At 49.7% G+C, this 26,164-nt stretch overlaps 1 protein-coding gene across 2 annotated transcripts in view; it reads left to right on the top strand.

The window, feature by feature from the left end:
• The window catches only part of TPGS2 (tubulin polyglutamylase complex subunit 2), a 53,255-nt gene that overhangs the window by 3,726 nt on the left and 23,365 nt on the right, over positions 1-26,164 (top strand). For both annotated transcript variants that reach the window (XM_075327754.1, XM_075327746.1), the window contains exons 3-5: positions 2,571-2,650; positions 25,566-25,653; positions 25,748-25,879. In XM_075327754.1, coding sequence (XP_075183869.1) covers positions 2,571-2,650; positions 25,566-25,653; positions 25,748-25,879 — 300 coding nt within the window. The remainder of the gene's footprint in view (positions 1-2,570; positions 2,651-25,565; positions 25,654-25,747; positions 25,880-26,164) is intronic.

Below are 26,164 nucleotides of genomic sequence, written 5' to 3' on the forward strand. Positions count from 1 at the left end.
TGCGCACATAGCCTTATGCTGCATTCTGCACCGCAGCGTAACTGCATGTGTCCTGCATCCCCAGCACAAACTATGAAGATTGTGCATGAGACATGCGCACGTGGCGTATTAGAACGCAGCGATTCGGCTGCTGCCCGAAGCGTGCGTTGTAAGAAGTGACATGTCACTTCTTTCATGCGCTTTGCATGCTGTCTATAGGGAGAGGCAGCATGCAGAGCGCACGAATTCTGCAGGACCCAGGCGCTTCAGAACGGAGCTTTTCAGCTGCGCTCTGAAGCGGACCTTTTGTGTGCGGTGCAGAGCGCACACGTGTGCACATAGCCTGATACTGTACTGCATCGGGGACCTGGGACGCAGTGGAATGCGAGGACCTGCGGTGGAACGCATCAATGCATTTCACAGCAGGTCCTCCATGCTTTCCTCCGCAGGTCCTCACGTTCTATACTGCTGCTGTCCAGAAGCAGTACAGTATAGCCAGATGTCTGTGGGTGTGTATATATGTTTCTGTGATCTGGTGTATGTGTGTGTGCGTATGCGTGCGTGCGCCAGCTGGTAGCAGGGGATGACTGCCGTGGAGCACACAAAGACCTACTGGGAGCACCCGCTGTGAATTGCAAGAGGACCTAGGAACGACGCAGATGTCCAGGATCTGGTAAGTATGATTCTCTTGGGGGTAAAGTGGTCTACCTTTTTTGAGGGGGTAAACTTACCCCAAACCCGTGTTTCCCCAGAAACTACCCTACCCCGAAAATAAGCCCTAGTGCATTTTTGGGGGTAGAAAAATAATGTAAGATAGTGTCTAATTTTCGGGGAACATGATATCTGTGGTTAGTTCTCCAAGATGTTTGGAGCAACCTCCTACCAAATTCCTTCCATAACTTTATACCTGGAAGAAGTGATGAAGGCAAAGGGGCGGTCACACCAAATATTGTTCATTCACTTTGTATTTTGATAACTGATACAAATAAATTATTGATTCTTCTACTTTTTAAGGAGTTCTTACTTTGCAGCATTTTCTCTAGGGGTGGCTAAAACGTTTGCACGGTTCAGTGTAGATGGGAGATGATCTGTAAAGCTAGCCATATTTTTTTAAGATAAGCCAGTTCTTCAAATCACTTCCCTGCCTGACTCCCCATACACACCGGCCTGTTTGACTAATATTTTATGTTCTTACCATAAGAGATCAGCAGCACGTGAATCAGACAATTGCCGCTTATGTCCAGACTAAGAAAAGACCACTTTGTTTTGACTTTTCCCATATTTTCGTTTAGGAGAAGAGTAGGGAGTGCTCTTCGCCTATTTTTCCCTGGGGTACCTAACGAATAAATCCCCACTGAGCAGGTATCCTATGGTTATGGGGACTTTCACATTCATCACTAGGCAAAGAATGCAATACCTATGCCCCACCGGATTGTATGCCCCACCGGATTGTATGCCCCACCGGATTGTATGCCCCACCGGATTGTATGCCCCACCGGATTGTATGCCCCACCGGATTGTATGCCCCACCGGATTGTATGCCCCACTGGATTGTATGCCCCACCGGATCGTATTGCCCCACAGATGCTGCACAGCTGATTTAGTCATATAATATAATTTTTAGGAAATTTGTGTAACACTTTTCGGATTTCTGCCTGATACCCCTCTGCCTGTTTTCCGGGTACCTCGCCACTCCACGTCTCCGGCTTGAGAATTGTTGCTGGACAGATAGACGGCCATGCTCACCATCACCGCCCTGATCGCAGCCAGCTCCATCTTAGGCCTCTTTCACATGTCCGTGAAAAACCTCGCACGTTTTTCACGGACGTGTCAGAGGTGCATTTTGCCCTCCATGGGCCGTGTTTATGGCACACGTGTGTTCTCCGTGTGTTATCCGTGATAACATATGGAGAACGGGAACTTTCTGCTCACCTGTCCCTGGCGTCGCTGTCCATGGTGCAGATCTTCGGTCTCCGCTCCTGCCGACTTCCCGCTGCTGCAGCTTCCGGCCGCAGTGAAGTGAATATTCAATGAGCATAATGAGCGGTGGTCGGAAGCAAGTGACAGCAGTGGCAGAGACAGGAAGGCTGGAGAAGGGGAGTAAAGTTTTTTTTTTTTGTTCTCAAACACGTGTGTTTTCTCCGGTGCGTGTCATACGGAACACCTCAGTGTGGTCCGTTTGTGTTCCGTGTGACACCCGTGATGTCGGAGAAAAACTGACATATTGACGTATGGAGCACACGGGCACACGTATGCTCCACACGGTCCATGGCAGAACACACACGTGAGCGCAGACCCATTGATTTTAATGGGTCTATGTGTGCCCGTGTCTCCGGTACATGAGGAAACGGACCAAACACGTACCGGAGACACGGACGTGTGAAAGAGGCCTAAGCCATCATCAGTTTTCTCAGATCCCATACCTGTGAATGGTCGTGTACTCCAGTAATTCGAAAGAGAATATAATCATTAGTCGTCTTCTGCTGCATCCTTGTTTTATTATTTATGAAAGCTCAGTCTTCATGAATCACATGAGATACTTTAAGTTTCCAAATATGTGAAGTGTAATCCTGTATGCTCTCACTTATTAGAGTCATCTCCTGGCGTGACTGAGGTGAAGATTGAGGAGATGCCTCCTGCCGAGCGTCACACATTGGTGTCCTGGGAGCAGGTAACTGAGATCATACATGTATAATTATTATGTGTAGGGTACGTGTGAAAATGCATTACTTATCTGTACTGATCCTGAGTTACATCCTGTATTATACTCCAGAGCTGCACTCACTATTCTGCAGGTGCAGTCACTGTGTACATACATTATGTTACTTATCCTGTACTGATCCTCAGTTACATCTTGTATTATACTCCAGAGCTGCACTCACTATTCTGCTGGTACAAGCACTGTGTACATACATTACATTACTTACCCTGTACTGATCCTGAGTTGCATCCTGTATTATACTCCAGAGCTGCACTCACTATTCTGCAGGTGCAGTCACTGTGTACATACATTACATTACTTATCCTGTATTGATCCTGAGTTGCATCCTGTATTATACTCCAGAGCTGCACTCACTATTCTGCTGGTGCAGTCACTGTATACATACATTACATTACTTATCATGCACTGATCCTGGGTTACATCCTGTATTATACTCCAGAGCTGCACTCACTATTCTGCTGGTGCAGTCACTGTGTACATACATTTCATTACTGATTCTGATTTACATCCTCCAGAGCTGCACTCACTGTTTTATTGGTCAGTATTGGAAACAGTCAGTATCGCTCCTCGACAACTTAGGGGTACTTTGCAAGTTGCGACATCGCCACTGCGATATCATCGGGGTCAAATCGAAAGTGACGCACATCCGGCGCCGGTAACGACGTTGCAACGTGTAAAGCCTAGATGCGCCGATAAACGATCGCAAAAGCATCGTAAATCGGTCATCTGTGTAGTGTCGGACATTTCCATATTGTTGCACCAATAGGAGATACGATGTTGTTCCTCGTTCCTGCGGCAGCACACATCGCTGTGTGTGACACCGCAGGAGCGAGGAACATCTGCTACCTGCGTCCACCGGCTATGCGGAAGGAAGAATGTGGGCGGGATGTTTACATCCCGCTCATCTCCGCCCCTCCGCTTCTATTGGCCGCCTGCCGTGTGACGCCGCACGACCCGCCCCCTTAGGAAGGAGGTGGGTCGCCGGCCAGAGCGACGTCGCAGGGCAGGTAAGTGCATGTGAAGCTGCCGTAGCGATAATGTTCGCTACGCCAGCTATCACAAGATATTGCATCTGCGACGGGGGCGGGGACTGTAGCGCTCGGCGTCACAGCATCGGCTTGCGATGTCGTATTGTGCAAAGTGCCCCTTAGTCTCCATTGTCACTGTGGCGTACACGGACACTTCATAGTCTACGACGCAATTATCAGTCAATAGTTCTGATATGCTTTATTCTCATTAAAAAAAAAAAATAAAAAACAGAAACAAAACAATAATAAGTGATCTGATTACCTTTGTGGAAAAAAGAATCTGAGAATCCAAACTCCTAAGAACGGACGTTTTGTACATAATTGTATGTTGTAAGCTGTAACGTCATCCACGTGTATTTATTAATGCAGAAATAGCAAAACACGTGATAATACTTTTTTGTAAAGTTAAGAATGTTTTTAAAATAAACCTATGGCTCTGGAAAAAACAAAAATGGCTCAAAAGCGGACATGAAATCCCCCCAGCCCCCTCTCATCTGTCACCACAGCTCGTTGGTGCTAGATCGTACTTTAGTAAAGATGTTGCGTCCGTTCTGGAAATTGCCCCCATAATTAGTGCCCACTCCAAAGACACACGATACTCCCCTTCTCCATGACAAACCCGAGTTGGTAAGAAATGGATCCCATTCACTTCTACAGAACGCAAGCTGATGGCAAAGTGCATCAGACGAGATCTGGTCCAACAGGATTTTTTTTTTCTATTACATTTTTAATCTGTTGATAGTCAAAGGCAACAGATGGTTGATTTAGAAAAGAAAAAAAAAACAAAAGTTTACCAATGGATTCCTCTGCCATGTATTTTTCAGTGTGTCAGTAAGAATCTACGGCGTGCCAGTAAGAATGCGGCGTGCCAGTAAGAATTGCGGCGTGTCAGTTAATGGCACTTTACATGCTGCGATATCGATATCGCTAGTGTGCGTACCCACCCCAGTCGGTTGTACGTCACGGGCAAATCGCTGTCCGTGGCGCACAACATCGGTTACACCCGTCACACTATTTACCTGCCTAGCGACGTTGCTGTGACCGGCGAACCGCCTCCTTTCTAAGGGGGTGGTTCGTTTGGCGTCATAGCGACGTCGCTAAGTGGCCGCCCAATAGCAAAGGAGGGGCGGAGATGAGCGGGCCAAACATCCCGCCCCCCTCCTTCCTTCCTCATTGCCAGCGGCGGCAGGTAAGGAGAGGTTCCATGTTCCTGCGGTGTCACACACAGTGATGTGTTCTGCCGCAGGAACAAGGAACAACCTCGCTACTCACCTGTCAATGATTTTTGGTGTTGGAGCGACCTATCCAATACCAACGATTTTTTCCTCTTTTGCAATCGTTTTTGGTCTCTCAGAGGTGTTACATGCTGCGATGTCACTAACGGCGCTGGATGTGCGTCACAAACACCGTGACCCCGACGATATATCGTTAGTGATGTCGCAGCGTGTAAAGCACCCTTCAGAATCTGCAGCGTGTCAGTTAGAATCTGCAGTGTGTCATTAAGAATCTGTGGCGTGTCAGTAAGAATCTGTGTCGTGTCATTAAGAATCTGCGGCGTCTCATTAAGAATCTGTGGCGTGTCAGTAAGAATCTGCGTCGTGTCAGTAAGAATCTGAGGCGTGTCATTATGAACCTGCGGCGTGTTAGTAAGAATCTGCGGCGTGTCATTAAGAATCTGCGTCGTGTCATTAAGAATCTGCGTCGTGTCATTAAGAATCTGTGGCGTGTCAGTAAGAATCTGCAGCGTATCAGTAAGAATCTGCGGCGTGTCAGTAAGAATCTGCGGCGTGTCAGTAAGAATCTGCGGCGTGTCAGTAAGAATTTGTGGCGTGTCATTAAGAATCTGCGTCGTGTCATTAAGAATCTGTGGCGTGTCAGTAAGAATCTGCGGCGTGTCAGTAAGAATCTGCGGCGTGTCAGTAAGAATCTGAGGCGTGTCATTAAGAATCTGCGTCGTGTCATTAAGAATCTGCGTCGTGTCATTAAGAATCTGCGGCATGTCAGTAAGAATCTGCGGCGTGTCAGTAAGAATCTGCGGCGTGTCAGTAAGAATCTGCGGCGTGTCAGTAAGAATCTGCGGCGTGTCAGTAAGAATCTGCGGCGTGTCAGTAAGAATCTGAGGCGTGTCATTATGAACCTGCGGCATGTTAGTAAGAATCTGCGGCGTATCAGTAAGAATCTGCGGCGTGTCAGTAAGAATCTGCGGCGTGTCAGTAAGAATCTGCGGCGTGTCAGTAAGAATTTGCGGCGTGTCATTAAGAATCTGCGGCGTGTCAGTAAGAATTTGTGGCATGTCATTAAGAATCTGCGGCGTGTCAGTAAGAATCTGCGGTGTGTCAGTAAGAACCTGCGGCGTGTCAGTAAGAACCTGCGGCGTGTCAGCAGGGCCGTATTTGCCACTAGGCACCTGTGGTCCCGTGCCTAGGGCGGCACGTTGCGGGGGGCGGCACTTTCTGGCAGCAAAAAAAAAAAAAATATATATATAATTTTTTTTTTTTTTTTTTACATCCCCGCCCCCCGTCCCTCCCTCCATTACACTCGGCTGTGTTCCGGGGGGGTTGGGAGGGAGGACAGGCGCACTTCTGCTGTCTATTTAAATACATGGCGGGCGCCAGGCATAGTGAGCTGACTAACCCCGGAAGTTCCATGGCCTGCACTTCCGGGGTCAGAGGCGCGCGGGCGCGACAGTCAGCTCACTGCCCCATGCTGCAGCGTCCAATCCTGCAGATGACACGCCGCGGAGGAGGACGCGTCTGCAGCTGGAGCAAGCCAGAAGAGGAGCCAGCCAGAGCAGGGCGGCGAGCACAGGAGCAGGTAAGGCAGAGGCAGAGCCTAGAATGTATGGGCTCCTTACAGGTTAGTTGCTGATCGTTGCAAATTGTGATGCCTCTTTTTGTCCACTGTAATCATGCAAGGGGAGGCTGGGGGGAGAGAGGCTGAGGCTGGGGGAGGCTGGGAAGAGAGGGAGGCTGGGAAGAGAGAGAGAGGCTGAGGCTGGGAAGAGAGAGGCTGGGAAGAGAGAGGCTGAGGGGAGGCTGGGAAGAGAGAGAGGCTGAGGCTGGGAAGAGAGAGAGACTGAGACTGGGGGGAGGCTGGGAAGAGTGAGGCTGGGGGGAGGCTGGGAAGAGAGAGAGGCTGAGGCTGGGGGGAGGCTGGGAGGAGAGAGGCTGATGCTGGGGGAGGCTGGGAGGGGGAAGGTGAGGCTTGGAGGAGGGAGGCTGATGCTGAGGGAGGCTGGGAGGAGGGAGGCTGATGCTTGGGGAGGCTGGGAGGGGGAGGCTTGGAGGAGGGAGGGGGAGGCTTGGAGGAGGGAGGCTGATGAGGAGGGAGGCTTGGAGGAGGGAAGCTGATGCTGGGGGAGGCTGGGAGGAGAGAGGCTGATGCTGTGGGAGGCTGGGAGGAGAGAGGCTGATGCTGGGGGAGGCTGGGAGGAGAGAGGCTGTGTCTTGCTAAATTCTACTAAGAAGGGGGCTGAAAGCCCGTACTTACGAAGCGCTCACTGATATCCTAATCAGGCACGAATACTAATATTCTTTATAGCAAGATACTATTTATTTTAATAGCACATGAATATATATATAGTCAATGGTACATAGGCATAAGAACTATAGTCATAGAAACTTATACAATAACAGAAATATGCATCAACATTACCGTTATGTTGTAGCAATCCTTTCACATCGGAGGGAACTCGAGTTAATGATAAGGAATCAACATGGCATCTTGGCATGGCATCACAGGAACAGTGCGTACGTACACTTCAATGTCCTGGAAGGTATTTCCCTAACATTAAGCGAGTTCGGTGTATTTTTTATAGGAAAATATTGTAGGTTGGGTTTACATGGTCACCAGCATGTGACAGCTGAGTCATGTTCATGTAACTTGACCACAAAATGTTGTAGGTAACGGCAGCTTCCTGCACATTTCTTGCACATCCTGCCAGTTGACAACTGGCTGACCACAGTTTGACCAGTGTTAGTGAAATATTGCAATGAGCCGTAAATTTCATCCTTAAAACTGTCTTTAAGCTAACCACAAGTTTCCTGTAAGTGGAACTGTAAATGTTACTTCCTTTATCTTCAACTGCTTCAAGACATGTATTCCTTGGTCATCATTTTGGCCCTCCAAAGGACATCATCTTTGATACTGAATTATTGATGGATCAAATAATATCTGGGATCACTCCTATCTTATGATTATGATTTGATTCCTATCTAATCACACATTCTTTCAGTCATATCACATTGGTATCACAATCGGTCCTTGATCCCAGGGATTATTTTCCATCATCAGTATTCCACTAGAAGAAGATCACTCGGAATATACCATACCATGACCAAGAAATATTGTTTGGCACAAATTTTGTTTTCTTGATTTGTTTAGATAAACGTTGAATCACAAATATAATCAGTTTCACTACTATGTATAATATATTAAAACTAAAAGCAATATTATCTGAAAAGCTCCCTTGAATATCATGTGTTTTGGCATTTGCTCGATATTCAAAGGAATCATTACACATTACATTTCCCGATATGTTACTACAAGTTTCACTAGTCTCATTTATGAACATATTGGCATAAGGCCATAACATATCATGAATTGTCTTTTCCACTAAGCTGGGTTTAAAGGCATCTACAGTATTTATAGCTGTCCCAAAACTTATTTTTAGATTCCCCATAGGGATGAATCCCAGGTTAGTCAGTCCAGTCTTATTTCTTAGTACCCAAATTCCTCCCTTAAAAGCCAGATATTGCAAATTGGTGACTGTTGCATTCAAATTTTCTTGCCACCATGGAAGATTGATCCATCCCACTATGGAAATGGGTACTGTAGTATTCTATAGACGAACACTTTGAGTGTCTTTATCAGCAAGATGATCAGAACAACTTTTCTACTTTAAGATTTCCTCCATCGATACCGGGACATCCAGATAAGGGATACGGGTGGCTGTAAGCGAAGAATGTGTACAGAGCCAGCAATCTGTGTTGAAAATGTGATGGTGCATCAGAAATTCATTCGCCACAGGTTCCTCCTGATGTAGACTTGTCCATCCAACGACCAAAGAGGCAAACATCAAACACAGGAATTTCTCCATCTCATCACTATCGAGCTCTTCCCAGTAACCGATACCATGGATTCCGCTTATTTACAACACCTTCTGCAAATAAAGATACACTATTATTCTCGTAAATAACATTTTTCTTGTGGGACATATTCCCACTTCCCCACTCCTGGTCTCATCAGGAAAGTACGATCTTTTCCGACCGCTATTACCTCTGTCTCTGAGGGCGGTCCTTGGAGGTTTTGAATCCATATTTTTTGCTCCTACATTTGTAATATTAGAGGATCCAAAACCTTTAGTACCCCGTATTGTTAATTCTGCCGGGGCAGTTCCTTCTCTTATCTCAGACAAGTTTATTGGAATTATCAACACCTGAGCCACCTTCTGGTGTTTCATCAAGATCAAAGGTTCATTTCCAAAATTTAGCATCAGTACCTTGATTTCTCCCTGATAATCTGCCTCTATTACCCCTCCCACCACTATGGCTCCTTTTAACACTAAACTAGAACTAGTGGCTATTTGACCATCCTTTGGTGTCTGGCAACCCAATCCTGTTGAAATTGGTTTTACCTTACCTGGGGGTACCACGACAGTTTCCAATGTACTGAGGTCTAAACCTGCTGAATAAGGTGTCGCTCTTTCTGGTGTGCCCAAACAGCTGTATCTTGCCTTGTCAACTGCTGGACTGACTTGTCTGATGGCTGCTGCTTTATCTGCTTCTGAATTAAACAAACGTTCAAGTGAGTTAGTAGGGACATGAGCATCGACATGAAATACAGTGGTCTTGGTAGATTGAATAATCCCTTCAATGTCTTGCCACACTTCCCTGACCATCTCAAACACATTTTGCTGTTCCTCTCCCCATTGGAACTCATATTGTTTCCTCGTTACGTTGTACAAATGAGCCAACATTTGTCCCAAATGAGGGATATGTTGTCTCCAAAAATCAAACAATCCAATATAAGACTGAGTCTCCTGTTTGGATTTAGGGACCAGAAAATTAATAATTTTCTGTCTGGCATTGGGCAAGATCTCTCTGTGCCCCTTGTTCCACTGAATCCCTAGACATGTTACCACCTGAGACGGTCCTTGAACCTTGGCATCATTAATTTCCCATCCTTTTCTCCACATATGAGCAACCAGTTTTGTCAATTGATCTTTCACACTTTGCTCATCTTGTCCTTGTATCATTATATCATCGATATAATGTGAGATCTGCATTTCTGATGGTAGATCAAATCCATCCAAATGCTCTGTCACCGTCCGGTGACAGATTGTGGGGCTATGTAGCCCTCCTTGGGGTAACCTGGTAAAGGTATATTGTCTTCCTAACCAAGTGAATGCAAATTGATCTTGAGCCTTCTCTTCTATAGGTATAGTAAAGAAAGCATTTGCCAAATCAATTACTGCATACCAAGTTCCAGAGTGAGTCTGAATATTTTCCACAATCGTTATTGTATCCGGAACTGCAGCTGTCAAGGGAGGAGTATTCTTGTTTAACTCCCTATAATCAACTGTCATGCGCCAGGAGCCATCACTCTTTTTAACTGGCCAGACAGGATTATTCCATGCGGTAGTAGTAGGGCGCATTACCCCAGTTTCTACCAATTCTTTAATGGTTTCTCCTATCTCTCTGTGACCTACTGGTATTCGATATTGTTTCATAGCTACCATTTTTGTAGCTGGAGGCACATGTACAGGGGGCATTTTGACTTTGCCCACCACCACTGGTCGCATTTCCTTATGACAAGACTTAATCCCAAAGGAGAATTTTCCTTCTGTTAGATTAAGAGTCATCCCTTTTAGGACATCAATTCCCAAAATATATTCTGGTATAGGAACTACCAGCACCGTATACTTCTTGATAGGTAAATTACCTATCTTCAAAGCTACCTGTGTCTGAACCCCGGTGATCACTTGACCACCTAGTCCAGCAATTTTTACTCTAGGTCCTTTTATTTTTTCTGGGTTTCCATGAATTAAAGTAGCCTCCGCCCCCGTGTCAATCAAAGCTGGGACTCTGAACATTTTGACACTATATGCAAAAAGATTGAAAAAATATATCTGGAAATTTGCCAAATATATGTTTTTAATTTCTAAATTACAAAAATTAGTTTAATTACTTCTTATAGAAGTAATCCTGCCGACTACGCCAATTTATGTCTTGCTAAATTCTACTAAGAAGGGGGCTGAAAGCCCGTACTTACGAAGCGCTCACTGATATCCTAATCAGGCACGAATACTAATATTCTTTATAGCAAGATACTATTTATTTTAATAGCACATGAATATATATATAGTCAATGGTACATAGGCATAAGAACTATAGTCATAGAAACTTATACAATAACAGAAATATGCATCAACATTACCGTTATGTTGTAGCAATCCTTTCACATCGGAGGGAACTCGAGTTAATGATAAGGAATCAACATGGCATCTTGGCATGGCATCACAGGAACAGTGCGTACGTACACTTCAATGTCCTGGAAGGTATTTCCCTAACATTAAGCGAGTTCGGTGTATTTTTTATAGGAAAATATTGTAGGTTGGGTTTACATGGTCACCAGCATGTGACAGCTGAGTCATGTTCATGTAACTTGACCACAAAATGTTGTAGGTAACGGCAGCTTCCTGCACATTTCTTGCACATCCTGCCAGTTGACAACTGGCTGACCACAGTTTGACCAGTGTTAGTGAAATATTGCAATGAGCCGTAAATTTCATCCTTAAAACTGTCTTTAAGCTAACCACAAGTTTCCTGTAAGTGGAACTGTAAATGTTACTTCCTTTATCTTCAACTGCTTCAAGACATGTATTCCTTGGTCATCATTTTGGCCCTCCAAAGGACATCATCTTTGATACTGAATTATTGATGGATCAAATAATATCTGGGATCACTCCTATCTTATGATTATGATTTGATTCCTATCTAATCACACATTCTTTCAGTCATATCACATTGGTATCACAGGCTGATGCTGGGGGAGGCGAGAGGCTGATGCTGGGGGAGGCTGGGAGGAGAGAGGCTGATGCTGGGGGAGGCTGGGAGGAGAGAGGCTGATGCTGGGGGAGGCTGGGAGGAGAGAGGCTGATGCTGGGGGAGGCGAGAGGCTGATGCTGGGGGAGGCTGGGAGGAGAGAGGCCGATGCTGGGGGAGGCGGGAGGCTGATGCTGGGGGAGGCGGGAGGCTGATGCTGGGGGAGGCTGGGAGGCTGATGCTGAGGGAGGCTGATGCTGGGGGAGGCTGATGCTGGGGGAGGCTGGGAAAAGGGAGGCTGATGCTGGGGGAGGCTGGGAGAAGGGAGGCTGATGCTGGGGGAGGCTGGGAGGAGGGAGGCTGATGCTGGGGGAGGCTGGGAGGAGGGAGGCTGATGCTGTGGGAGGCTGGGGGAGAGAGGCTGATGCTGGGGGAGGCTGGGAAGGGGAGGCTTGGAGGAGGGAGGCTGATGCTCAGGGAGGCTGGGAGGCTGATGCTGGGGGAGGCTTGGAGGAGGGGGGCTGGGAGGAGGGAGGCTGATGCTGGGAGCAGGGAGGCTGATGCTGGGGGAGGCTGGGAGGAGAGAGGCTGATGCTGGAGGAGGCTCATGCTGGGGGAGGCTGGGAGGAGAGAGGCTGATGCTGGAGGAGGCTCATGCTGGGGGAGGCTGGGAGGAGAGAGGCTGATGCTGGAGGAGGCTCATGCTGGGGGAGGCTGGGAGGAGAGAGGCTGATGCTGGAGGAGGCTGATGCTGAGGGAGGCTGGGGGGAGAGAGGCTGATGCTGGGGGAGGCTGGGGGGAGAGAGGCTGATGCTGGGGGAGAGGCTGCTGCTGGAGGCGGGGGGAGAGAGGCTGCTGCTGGGGGAATGGGAGAGAGGGGCCAATGCTAGAGACAGAGGACAAGGGTTGAGGGATAGAGCAATGACAATATCGATGGGGGGGAGTGTAAGGACTCAGAATGAGAGGGGGGAAGCATTGGGAGCTCATTATGGAGAAGGGGCAGCATGTGTGGGCTCAGTATGGAGTGGAACAATGTAGGGGGAGTCAATATCAAGAGTGGAGTAGTGTGTGTGTGTGTGTGGGGGGGGTCTCAGCATAAGCGCTAGTGTGGTGGTCTTAGTATGATGAATGGGGCAGCATGGAGGTGTCATTATGGAAAAGAGGAAGGCAGCATTAGGAGCTCATGGAGAGGGGCAGCATGCACGGGACACTGTGAGGAGGGGGCAGCATGCACGGGACACTGTGAGGAGGGGGCAGCATGCACGGGACATTGTGAGGAGGGGGCAGCATGCATGGGACACTGTGAGGAGGGGGCAGCATGCATGGGACACTGTGAGGAGGGGGCAGCATGCATGGGACACTGTGAGGAGGGGGCAGCATGCATGGGACACTGAGGAGGGGGCAGCATGCATGGGACACTGTGAGGAGGGGGCAGCATGCATGGGACACTGAGGAGGGGGCAGCATGCATGGGACACTGTGAGGAGGGGGCAGCATGCATGAGACACTGTGAGGAGGGGGCAGCATGCATGAGACACTGTGAGGAGGGGGCAGCATGCATGGGACACTGTGAGGAGGGGGCAGCATGCATGGGACACTGTGAGGAGGGGGCAGCATGCATGGGACACTGTGAGGAGGGGGCAGCATGCATGGGACACTGTGAGGAGGGGGCAGCATGCATGGGACACTGTGAGGAGGGGGCAGCATGCATGGGACACTGTGAGGAGGGGGCAGCATGCATGGGACACTGTGAGGAGGGGGCAGCATGCATGGGACACTGTGAGGAGGGGGCAGAATGCATGGGACACTGTGAGGAGGGGGCAGAATGCATGGGACACTGTGAGGAGGGGGCAGCATGCATGGGACATTGTCAGGAGGGGGCAGCATGCATGGGACACTGTGAGGAGGGGGCAGCATGCATGGGACATTGTGAGGAGGGGGCAGCATGCATGGGACATTGTGAGGAGGGGGCAGCATGCATGGGACACTGTGAGGAGGGGGCAGCATGCATGGGACACTGTGAGGAGGGGGCAGCATGCATGGGACATTGTGAGGAGGGGGCAGAATGCATGGGACATTGTGAGGAGGGGGCAGCATGCATGGGACACTGTGAGGAGGGGCAGCATGCATGGGACATTGTGAGGAGGGGGCAGCATGCATGGGACACTGTGAGGAAGGGGCAGCATGCATGGGACACTGTGAGGAGGGGGCAGCATGCATGGGACACTGTGAGGAGGGGGCAGTATGCATGGGACACTGTGAGGAGGGGGCAGCATGCATGGGACACTGTGAGGAGGGGGCAGCATGCATGGGACACTGTGAGGAGGGGGCAGCATGCATGGGACACTGAGGAGGGGGCAGCATGCATGGGACACTGAGGAGGGGGCAGCATGCATGGGACACTGTGAGGAGGGGGCAGCATGATGTGAGGACAATGTGCAGATCATATTTCATAATTGAGGAAGGTGTGGTGGGTATAATTTATAAGGGAGGGCAGTGTGTAGTTTATTAGGGGCAGTGTGACAGTCACAGTATATAAGTGGGGACGGTGTGGTGGAAATATTTTATACCCATGCTATGTTTTGATGTGCCCGTGGTGATCCCCATTGGGGGGGGGTTAGTGCCCTTCGTTTCTCATTGATACTTTTTAGGCTATGTGCGCACGTTGCGCAAATACATGCAGTTACGCTGCGCTTTGTAGCGCAGCGTAACTGCATGCGTCCTGCGTCCCCTGCACAGTCTATGGAGATTGTGCAGGGGCCGTGCGCACATGGCGCTTTAGAGCGCAGCGCTTCGGCTACTGCCGAAGCGCTGCGTAAAAAGAAGTGACATGTCACTTCTTTCCTGCGCTTTTCCGGCAGCTCCTGCTCTGTCTATGGCAGGAGCTGCAGGCAGAGCGCATGGAATCGGCGCTCACTACGGACATTTTCTGCAGCGATTAGAAGCGCACATGTGCTCTTCAGATCGCTGCAGAAATTTCTGCAGTGAACTGTACGCAACGTGCGCACATAGCCTTAAAGTGTTTTACAGAGTAGATCTGCCTTAAACAGATGTCGTGTGCGAAAACTCAGTTTTACGTTGTCAATAAGGGGCGCGACCACTTAAAGTGCCTAGGGCAGCACGAAGGCAAAATACAGCCCTGCGTGTCAGTAAGAATCTGCGGCGTATCAGTAAAAATCTGCGGCGTGTCAGTAAGAATTTGCGGCGTGTCAGTAAGAATTTGCGGCGTGTCAGTAAGAATCTGCAGCGTGTTAGTAAGAATCTGCGGTGTGTCAGTAAGAACCTTCGTCGTGTCAGTAAGAATCTGTGTCGTGTCAGTAAGAATCTGCGGCGTATCAGTAAAAATCTGTGGCGTGTCAGTAAGAATCTGCGGCGTGTCAGTAAGAATCTGCGGCGTGTTAGTAAGAATCTGCGGCGTGTTAGTAAGAATCTGTGTCGTGTCAGTAAGAACCTTTGTCGTGTCAGTAAGAATCTGCGGCGTGTCAGTAAGAATTTGCGGCATGTCATTAAGAATCTGCGGTGTGTCAGTAAGAATTTGTGGCATGTCATTAAGAATCTGCGGCGTGTCAGTAAGAATTTGTGGCATGTCATTAAGAATCTGCGGTGTGTCAGTAAGAATTTGTGGCATGTCATTAAGAATCTGCGGCGTGTCAGTAAGAATCTGCGGTGTGTCAGTAAGAACCTGCGGCATGTCAGTAAGAACCTGCGGCGTGTCAGTAAGAACCTGCGGCGTGTCAGTAAGAATCTGCGGCGTATCAGTAAGAATTTGTGGCATGTCATTAACAATCTGCGGCGTGTCAGTAAGAATCTGCGGTGTGTCAGTAAGAACCTGCGGCATGTCAGTAAGAACCTGCGGCGTGTCAGTAAGAACCTGCGGCGTGTCAGTAAGAATCTGCGGCGTGTCAGTAAGAATTTGTGGCATGTCATTAACAATCTGCGGCGTGTCAGTAAGAATCTGCGGTGTGTCAGTAAGAACCTGCGGCATGTCAGTAAGAACCTGCGGCGTGTCAGTAAGAATCTGCGGCGTGTCAGTTAGAACCTGCAGCGGGTCAGTAAGAATCTGCGGTGTTGAGTGGATACAACTGCATTCTTTAAATCTACCACCAGGGGGCAGTAGTGAATCGCGATCATTGTGCACAGTTTTCGGTTTTCTGTTCCATTGTGTAATCCCAGGCGTATAATCCAGTACAGGTGAGCAGAGAGCGAGACTCTGAACCTGCAAAGCAAGAGAGCGATTCTAGCAGTATGTAACTCGCTGTGGATCCAGCCGTGGGAGTCATCTGCCTGCCATCGTCCAATACTTCTCTTCTAGGGGATGTCATGCGTGCAGAACCCTTCTACAGCTTTTTCTGGAGTAAATAGGGAGGGGTCCGATGGTCAGGACCCTCATCTCATGGCTGAGGGGAGAAGGTCACATTGAGCATCTGTCGTCCTTTCCTGCATTACACAGACAGCCCCTTAGTGTGAGTGTTGGTTTTGCTGTTTTGGAGATCCCTATCCCCCGTGTTAAAACAAGTGAACTGGGCTTTACAACCTGCTCTCTTGGCAGTAAAAAAGCTGCTTCAAAAAAGCAGGTTTTGCTCCCTTTTTGCTGCATTTGTTGTTTTTTTTTGGCTGAGCTTTTAGGTTTGTTATTTGTCTGCAGTGCATGTTTAATAAAGTTAGTTTTATTCACCACAAAAGCAGCAAAAACGAAGTTGTTGCGTTTTTACACTTTTTTTATTGTTTTCAATGGGGAAAAAACGCTGCAAAAACGGTGAAAGACCTGACCTGCTGCTTCTTTCAGAAAGTAGTTTTTGACTTCAGTAAAAGAAAAAAAAGCTATCGTGTATATGAGATTTCTGAAAGCTCCTAGCTTTTGCTGTAAAAAGCGGTTTTTAATTTGCATATAACTAATTAAAAAAGCAATGTGTGCTCCCGTGGATCACACCGTCGCGGAGGAGACGGATAGATGGGGAGGCGGAGTTTCTCAGGGCATCCCTGAGGGTCTGGGACGTTGAGCGCAGGCGGGGATCTCTCTCAAGGGGTCCTGGTCCAATCTCACCGCTCTTCTCTAACCCGGAGCTCCCCCCAGGGATGGGAGTCGAGCGTTTCTTATGTTGGAGGAGGGGTGAGGACACACGGATAGCCCAGACTTTGCAAGTACCCCCTTTTTCGGCCCTTTTGCTCCCACAGGGTCGGCATCCAACGGCTTGGCTGGAATACCTTCAACTTAGGTCCTTCTTGATGGTTGACAACAGACTTGGGCTTTTTAAGGCGGGCTTTGCACATTACGACATCGCTAGCCGATGCTGCGATGCCGAGTGCGATAGTCCCCGCCCCCGTCGCAGATGCGATATCATGGTGATAGCTGGCGTAGCGAACATTATCGCTACGGCAGCTTCACATGCACTCACCTGTCCTGCGACGTCGCTCTGGCCGGCGAACCACCTCCTTCCTAAGGGGGCGGGCCGTGCTGCGTCACAGCGACATCATACGACAGGCGGCCAATAGCAGCGGAGGGGCGGAGATGAGCAGGATGTAAACATCCCGCCCACCTCCTTCCTTCCGCATTGCCGGCCGGGACGCAGGTAGCAGATGTTCCTCGCTCCTGCGACTTCACACACAGCGATGTGTGCTGCCGCAGGAACGAGGAACAACATCGGACCGTCTCAGCACCGGCATTATAGAAATGTCGGAGACTACACTGATGATACGATAACGACGCTTTTGCGCTCGTTCATCATATCAAAAAGCTTTTACACACTATGATGTCGCAAGTGACGTTGGAAGTGCGTCACTTTCGATTTGACCCCCACCGACATCACACCTGTCGTAGTGTGCAAAGCCCGCCTAAGGCTCAGCCCACAAAATTTGAACAATTGTTTTTGCGGGAGGATTCTCCCGGGCATCTCTTGTCTCTGGTTTACTCCTTCCTGATTACAGAGGAGGACATGGGAGACCTTAAATATATCGAGAAGTGGAATAGAGATTTGGGGACTTCCATTCCTGAGGAGGACTGGAAAAAGTCCTTTATCCTCACTCATAAATTTCCCATCGCCTGTGCAGCACAGGAAAAGAATCATAAGCTTCTGACCTGGGGTCTCAGCTGCTGGAGGTGTGGAAGGGGAAGGGGGACAATGCTGCATATCTGGTGGGACTGCCCATTGATACAACCTTTCTGGAGGTCCGTGTTCAAAGCATTCACTGTGATTTGCCGAGAGCAGTTGGTGGGTTCCCCTCAGATGGCATTGCTTTCAATTCTCCCGGGATCACATAAAAACCTTCTGAGATACTGTCTTACGGCGGCACGCATGGTGATCCCGAGATACTGGAGATCAACTGGGGTGCCATCTGTGAGGGAGTGGTTTGCGGAGATGGCCATCATCCACTGGATGGAGTCCCTAACGGCAGAAACCAATGACTCAGTGGATACATTTCTTAGGATCTGGACCCCCTGGACCCTGGCTCTTGATTCCCTACCATTTCAGAACCTTATTGGTAACGCATGACGCGTGTTACGTTAGTCCAATGTAGCGGCCCGAGTACTGGGGAAGTAATCCCTACCATGCCTTCCCTCCCTCTTTCTGTTGCTCTTCTCTCCCCCTTCTCCTTCTCTTCTTTTCCTTATCTTTCCCCCTTGCTACTTTCCTTTCTCTGTGGTTCTCTTAAATCTTCACATTTTTTCCTTTTCTTTTTGTTTTCGGCAGTAGCCTTGCGTTGTTTGAGGTGTAGTAGAAGGAGATTGTCTGTATTAGAAAAGGTGGCTACATGTCATATGCGTGCCTTATGATAGTAAGAGGAGGGGTGTTAGTTAGGATGTGGCTTATACTCTTCTCTGTAAGTTGACACGAAGTAATAACGTATTTGAATCTTTTTTTCTTTGTCGCTCCTAATTGGGAGACCCAGACAATTGGGTGTATAGCTACTGCCTCCGGAGGCCACACAAAGTACTACACTTAAAAGTGTAAGGCCCCTCCCCTTCTGGCTATACACCCCCCCGTGGGATCACGGGCTCCTCAGTTTTATGCTTTGTGCGAAGGAGGCCAGACATCCACGCATAGCTCCACTGTTTAGTCAGCAGCAGCTGCTGACTATGTCGGATGGAAGAAAAGAGGGCCCATACGAGGGCCCCCAGCATGCTCCCTTCTCACCCCACTTTCTGTCGGCGGTGTTTGTTAAGGTTGAGGTACCCATTGCGGGTACGGAGGCTGGAGCCCACATGCTGATTCCTTCCCCATCCCCATTAGGGCTCTGGGTGAAGTGGGACTTTACCGGTCTCCGGGCACTGAGGCCGTGCTCCATCCACAGCCCCTGGAGGATCTGCTGGATACGGAGCGGAGTTTCCTCAGGGACAGGACCCTGCTCCATCAAGGTACTCCGTGTCCCCGTGCTTATCGCACGCACACTGCAGCATTGCTGGGTGTGTTAGTGCGCCGGGGTAAACAGCGCTGCTGCGCTTGTGCCGTTACTCACTACAGCTCTGCTGAGTGAGGTGACTTAGTACGATCGGCCGATCCGGCCGCGGGGGTCAGTTTTTACTGCATCGCGGCTGGGATTTGTGGTGCGCCGGGGACTTCCGCGCTGGCCGTGCATATATGACGGCCGCGCTAGATTACTACAGTCCCCGGCTTTTGCGGCCTAGTTCGTATCGTTCCCGCCCCCAGACCTGCCAGTCAGGAGGAGGGCGGGACGCTGTACAGACCAGCAGCGCTAAGAGCTGGAGTCTGTTTTACATACTCCAGCCCTCACACTAGGCACAGTGGGACGCAGTTTCCCGCACTTTTGTTTGTGACGCCCACGGTCCGCCCCTCTTCACAGGACGCCGGCAGCCATTCCTGCCTGCACGCTGAGCTGCAGAGGGGAGACGGGGAGACTCAGACAAGGGATTCTACGACCTCACACCCGCTTTTCAGCGGGCGGTAAGCAGCCCTCAAGGGCTCTCCCCCACTTGTGCCATAGTGTACTTTGTATTGTGTGCTGGCAATACTTTGCACTGTACAGTCGCTGGTGATTTTCTGCTATATACCCTCCTTAGATTTCTCAAGGAGATAACAGCATGTCGTCCGCAAAAAGCAAAAGTGCCAAGGCACGGACTTTATATGCTGCTTGTACCGCATGTGGGGCTACTCTACCGGCAGGTTCCACTGACCCCCATTGTGTGCAGTGCTCGGCCCCTGTGGCAATTGCTCAGCCGGGGCCGCTGCTAGAGGTGACCCAGGGAGAACCACCTGTGAATGCTGTCCAGGTGACAGGGACGGAGTTTGCAGCTTTTGCTGACAGATTGTCTATGACTATGTCTAAAATTCTTGAAACATTGCAGTCTAGACCAGTAACTCAGACCATGGGCACTGTTGATCCATTGCCCCCTGGTCCCCCTCAGCTGGACCACTTCCTAGCTCCGGGGGTGTCACATGCACCCCAGGGTGACGGCTCTGACTCGGACGACAGTCCCAGACAACCTAAGCGGGCTCGCTATGAGCGACCCTCAACTTCATCACACTGGTCAGGGTCCCAGCGGGACGACTCTCTGTGTGATGAGGCGGATGTAACTGATCAGGAGTCTGATGCTGGGGCCGCTCTCAATCTAGATACCCCGGATGGTGATGCCATAGTGAATGATCTTATAGCGTCCATCAATAAGATGTTAGATATTTCTCCACCAGCTCCTCTTGCGGAGGAGGCAGCTTCACAGCAGGAGAAATTCCATTTCAGGTATCCCAAGCGTAAATTAAGCACTTTTCTGGACCACTCTGACTTTAGAGACGCAATCCAGAAACACCACGCTTATCCAGATAAGCGCTTTTCCAAACGGCTTAAAGATACACGCTATCCTTTTCCCCCTGACGTGGTCAAGGGCTGGACACAGTGTCCCAAGGTGGACCCTCCAATCTCCAGGCTTGCAGCCAGATCTCTAGTTGCAGTGGAAGATGGGGCGGCACTTAAAGATGCCACTGACAGACAGATGGAGCTCTGGTTAAAATCCATCTATGAAGCGATTGGAGCGTCGTTGGCGCCAGCATTCGCAGCCGTATGGGCACTCCAAGCTATTTCAGCTGGGCTTACACAGGTCGACACGGTCACACGTACATCTGCTCCGCAGGTGGCACCCTTGACCTCTCAAATGTCTGCATTCGCGTCTTACGCGATTAATGCTGTCCTAGACTCTACGAGCCGTACGGCGGTGGCGTCAGCCAACTCTGTGGTTTTACGCAGAGCCCTGTGGTTGAGAGAATGGAAGGCAGATTCTTCTTCCAAGAAGTGCTTAACCAGTTTGCCTTTTTCTCGTGACCGATTGTTTGGTGAGCGTTTGGATGAAATCATTAAACACTCCAAGGGTAAGGATTCATCCTTACCTCAGCCCAGACAAAACAAACCCCAACAGAGGAGGGGACAGTCTGGTTTTCGGTCCTTTCGAGGCTCAGGCAGGTCCCAATTCTACTCGTCCAAAAGGACTCAAAAGGATCAGAGGGGCTCAGATTCTTGGCGGACTCAATCACGCCCAAAAAAGCCAGCCGGAAGAACCGTTACCAAGACGGCTTCCTCATGACTCTCAGCCTCCTCTCTCCGCATCCTTGGTCGGTGGCAGGCTCTCCCGCTTTGGCGACATTTGGCTGTCACAGGTCAAAGACCGTTGGGTGAGAGACATTCTGTCTCACGGGTACAGGATAGAGTTCAGCTCTCGTCCTCCAACTCGCTTCTTCAGAACTTCCCCACCGCCCGACCGAGCCGATGCTCTGCTGCAAGCGGTGTCCGCTCTAAAGGCGGAAGGAGTGGTGACTTCTGTTCCTCTTCAGGAACAAGGTCACGGTTTTTACTCCAATTTGTTTGTGGTGCCAAAGAAAGACGGGTCGTTCCGTCCCGTCCTGGATCTAAAGCTGCTCAACAAACACGTAAAAACCAGGAGGTTCCGGATGGAATCTCTCCGCTCCGTTATCGCCTCAATGTCTCAAGGAGATTTCCTAGCATCAATAGACATCAAGGATGTTTATCTCCACGTGCCAATTGCGCCAGAGCATCAGCGTTTTCTACGCTTCGTTATAGGAAGCGAACACCTGCAGTTCGTAGCTCTACCTTTCGGGCTGGCGACAGCCCCTCGGGTCTTCACCAAGGTCATGGCAGCAGTAGTAGCAGTCCTGCACTCGCAAGGTCACTCCGTGATCCCGTATTTGGACGATCTACTTATCAAGGCACCCTCTCAAGAGGCATGCCAACACAGCCTGAACGTGGCACTGAAGACTCTCCAGAGTTTCGGGTGGATTATCAACTTTTCAAAGTCAAATCTAACCCCGACCCAATCACTAACATATCTTGGCATGGAGTTTCATACTCTCTCAGCGATAGTGAAACTTCCACTGGACAAACAGTGCTCGCTACAGATAGGGGTGCAATCTCTCCTTCAGGGCCAGTCGCACCCCTTGAGGCGCCTCATGCACTTCCTAGGGAAGATGGTAGCAGCAATGGAAGCAGTTCCTTTTGCGCAGTTTCATCTGCGTCCACTACAATGGGACATTCTCCGCCAATGGGACGGGAAGTCGACGTCCCTCGACAGGGAGGTCTCCCTCTCTCAGGCAGCCAAGGAATCTCTCCGGTGGTGGCTTCTTCCCACCTCATTGTCAAAAGGAAAGTCGTTCCTACCCCCATCCTGGGCGGTGGTAACGACAGATGCGAGTCTATCAGGGTGGGGAGCAGTGTTTCTCCACCACAGGGCTCAAGGTACGTGGACTCGGAAAGAGTCCACCCTTCAGATCAATGTTCTGGAGATCAGAGCAGTCTATCTTGCCCTACAAGCCTTCCAACAGTGGCTGGAAGGCAAGCAGATCCGAATTCAGTCGGACAACTCCACAGCGGTGGCATACATCAACCACCAAGGGGGAACACGCAGTCGGCAAGCCTTCCAGGAAGTCCGGCGGATTCTGACGTGGGTGGAAGACACGGCATCCACCATATCCGCAGTTCACATCCCAGGCGTAGAAAACTGGGAAGCAGACTTTCTCAGTCGCCAGGGCATGGACGCAGGGGAATGGTCTCTTCACCCGGACGTGTTTCAGGAGATCTGTCGCCGCTGGGGGATGCCGGACGTCGACCTGATGGCGTCACGGCACAACAACAAGGTCCCGGTTTTCATGGCACGGTCTCACGATCACCGAGCTCTGGCGGCAGACGCCTTAGTTCAAGATTGGTCGCAGTTCCGGCTACCGTATGTGTTCCCACCTCTGGCATTGTTGCCCAGAGTGCTCCGCAAAATCAGGTCCGACTGCCGCCGCGCCATTCTCGTCGCTCCAGACTGGCCAAGGAGGTCGTGGTACCCGGATCTGTGGCACCTCACGGTAGGCCATCCGTGGGCACTACCAGACCGTCCAGACTTGCTGTCTCAAGGGCCGTTTTTCCATCTGAATTCTGCGGCCCTGAACCTGACTGTGTGGCCATTGAGTCCTGGATCCTAGCGGCCTCAGGTTTATCTCATGAGGTGGTTGCCACCATGAGACAGGCTAGGAAGCCATCCTCCGCCAAGATCTACCACAGGACGTGGAGGATATTCCTATCTTGGTGCTCTGCTCAGGGAGTTTCTCCCTGGCCTTTTGCATTGCCTACTTTTCTTTCCTTCCTGCAGTCTGGGTTGGAAAAAGGTTTGTCGCTTGGCTCCCTTAAGGGTCAAGTCTCCGCGCTATCCGTATTTTTTCAGAAACGCCTGGCGCGACTTCCTCAGGTACGCACGTTCCTGCAAGGGGTTTGTCATATCGTCCCCCCTTACAAGCGGCCGTTGGAGCCCTGGGACCTGAACAAGGTTCTAATTGCTCTCCAAAAGCCGCCTTTCGAGCCTATGAAGGAGGTTTCCCTTTCTCGTCTTTCACAGAAAGTGGCCTTTCTAGTGGCGGTCACGTCTCTTCGGAGAGTGTCCGAGCTGGCGGCGTTATCATGCAGATCTCCATTCCTGGTGTTTCACCAGGACAAGGTAGTTCTGCGTCCAATTCCAGAATTTCTTCCCAAGGTGGTATCTTCCTTTCATCTCAATCAAGATATCACTTTACCGTCTTTGTGTCCGCATCCAGTTCACCAATTTGAAAAAGGTTTGCATTTATTGGATCTGGTGAGAGCACTCAGGATCTACATTTCCCGCACGGCGCCTCTGCGCCGCTCGGATGCACTCTTTGTCCTTGTCGCTGGTCAGCGTAAAGGGTCGCAAGCTTCCAAATCCACCCTTGCGCGTTGGATCAAGGAACCAATTCTTCACACCTACCGTTCTGCTGGGCTTCCGATTCCATCAGGACTGAAGGCCCATTCTACCAGAGCCGTGGGTGCGTCCTGGGCATTACGGCACCAGGCTACGGCTCAGCAGGTGTGCCAGGCGGCTACCTGGTCGAGTCCGCACACTTTTACCAAGCATTATCAGGTGCATACCTACGCTTCGGCGGATGCCGGCCTAGGTAGACAAGTCCTTCAGGCGGCGGTGGCTCACCTGTAGGAAAGGGCTGTTTGACGGCCCTATCACGAGGTATTCTTTTACCCACCCATGGACTGCTTTTGGACGTCCCAATTGTCTGGGTCTCCCAATTAGGAGCGACAAAGAAGAAGGGAATTTTGTTTACTTACCGTAAATTCCTTTTCTTCTAGCTCCAATTGGGAGACCCAGCACCCGCCCTGTTTTCTTAGGAAGTTTGTTTTTTTCGGGTGCACATGTTGTTCATGTTGAACAGTTCAGTTCTCCGAGGTTGTTTCTCGGGTTGAATTTGTATTTAAAACAGTTATTGGCTTTCCTCCTTCTTGCTTTTGCACTAAAACTGAGGAGCCCGTGATCCCACGGGGGGGTGTATAGCCAGAAGGGGAGGGGCCTTACACTTTTAAGTGTAGTACTTTGTGTGGCCTCCGGAGGCAGTAGCTATACACCCAATTGTCTGGGTCTCCCAATTGGAGCTAGAAGAAAAGGAATTTACGGTAAGTAAACAAAATTCCCTTCTTTTTTTTTATTTCCTCCTGTAAATTCTCTTGTTTACTTTAATAAAGAAAGATTAAACATGAAAAAGCAATGTGTGAACATAGCCTAATAGCAAAAACCACAGCGGTGACTCCTCGTTGGACCCAGGAAGATGAGTAAAACAAACTACAGCTGGGGAAGAGGGATCATCTTCTCGAAAAACAATTCTAATTTTATAGTCTGAGAAGTTAAAGGGGTCGTCCAGTCTTGGATACAAGTCTGCAATCACTCTATGACTGCAATCCTCACTGTTCACACTGTTAGGATTCTCTGGCATCGGGAGCGGGAGGTCATGTGACCACTAGAGATGAGTGAACCTGATGTTACTTGGGGTAACAACAGCGTGGTTGTATGTAATATGCACCCAATAAAAAAAAAAATTAAAAAACCCCAGCCACCATCCCTCGAAAGGGTTCTGCTTATGGCTGGCTGCATATGGGCAGAGACCTGAACTGCCAATCAGTGACTTCATTTGGGGTCCGGGTCAAGTCCGAACCTGTGGAGGGTCTGTTAGGCTGCACCCACCGAACCAAACTTCATGGGTTCGCTCATCTCTAGTGACCACAAGTATGTGATTTGCATACTTATCGGCCACATTCCAACTAGACATGTCCATGGTCGCTCAGTTTACTTGTATTGAGTGAGGCTGTGCATGTCTAGTCAGCATGTGACCGCATGTCTACAAATCACATAGTTGCAGTACTGGCATCGGAGAATCCTGACAGCGCTCACACTGTGTACCCCAAAGCAGACAGCTCTTCTAAACCGCTGATCATGAATCACAATGTGCAGGCGTTCACATCTGTAATAATCATCGCCTGCTATTTTTTTGTCTAGAAATCCTCCTGTATGTTGCCCGAAGATCTAAAGAACTTCTACATGATGACCAATGGCTTCCACATGTCGTGGTCGGTGAAGATGGACGGTGAGTCTTCTCCTCTGTTCCATTCTTGCGGCAGTAGTTCGGGAGAGTTATTAATTCTTGGACTTAATGGCTGGAATATTTTTCCCCCTGACAGACAGCCCAGTACAGGTCGGCTCGATGGTCATCAATAGCATCTCCAATCTGATCCACCTGAAAGGCTCCTCGTCCTACTCCCTGCCCAATTCCCCGACGCTCGCAGACCTGGAAGACGACTCTGATGAGGAAGGTACAGAAACTAATACATCATCGTTATATGGATTGTCTCATGACCCCAGGGCTGTGGATCCTTTACCTCCCTTTATAAGTTCTCTCATAATCTTGGCCCCTCCTAAAGAAAAGAGCGTCTAGAAAACATAAAATGTAGAAAATTAAACTACACCTTTCTCAAGAAGGCGAGTCTCTTCACCTCGGACCTGCCTCCTGTCACATCTAAATATCTAAGATGAGAATATCTCTTTGGCCCCCTTCACATGTCAGTGAAAAACACTGACGTTCTTCACTGATGTGTAAA

The sequence above is a fragment of the Anomaloglossus baeobatrachus genome, chromosome 1 (assembly GCF_048569485.1).
Source record: "Anomaloglossus baeobatrachus isolate aAnoBae1 chromosome 1, aAnoBae1.hap1, whole genome shotgun sequence".
In the NCBI taxonomy this organism is placed as follows: Eukaryota; Metazoa; Chordata; class Amphibia; order Anura; family Aromobatidae; genus Anomaloglossus; species Anomaloglossus baeobatrachus.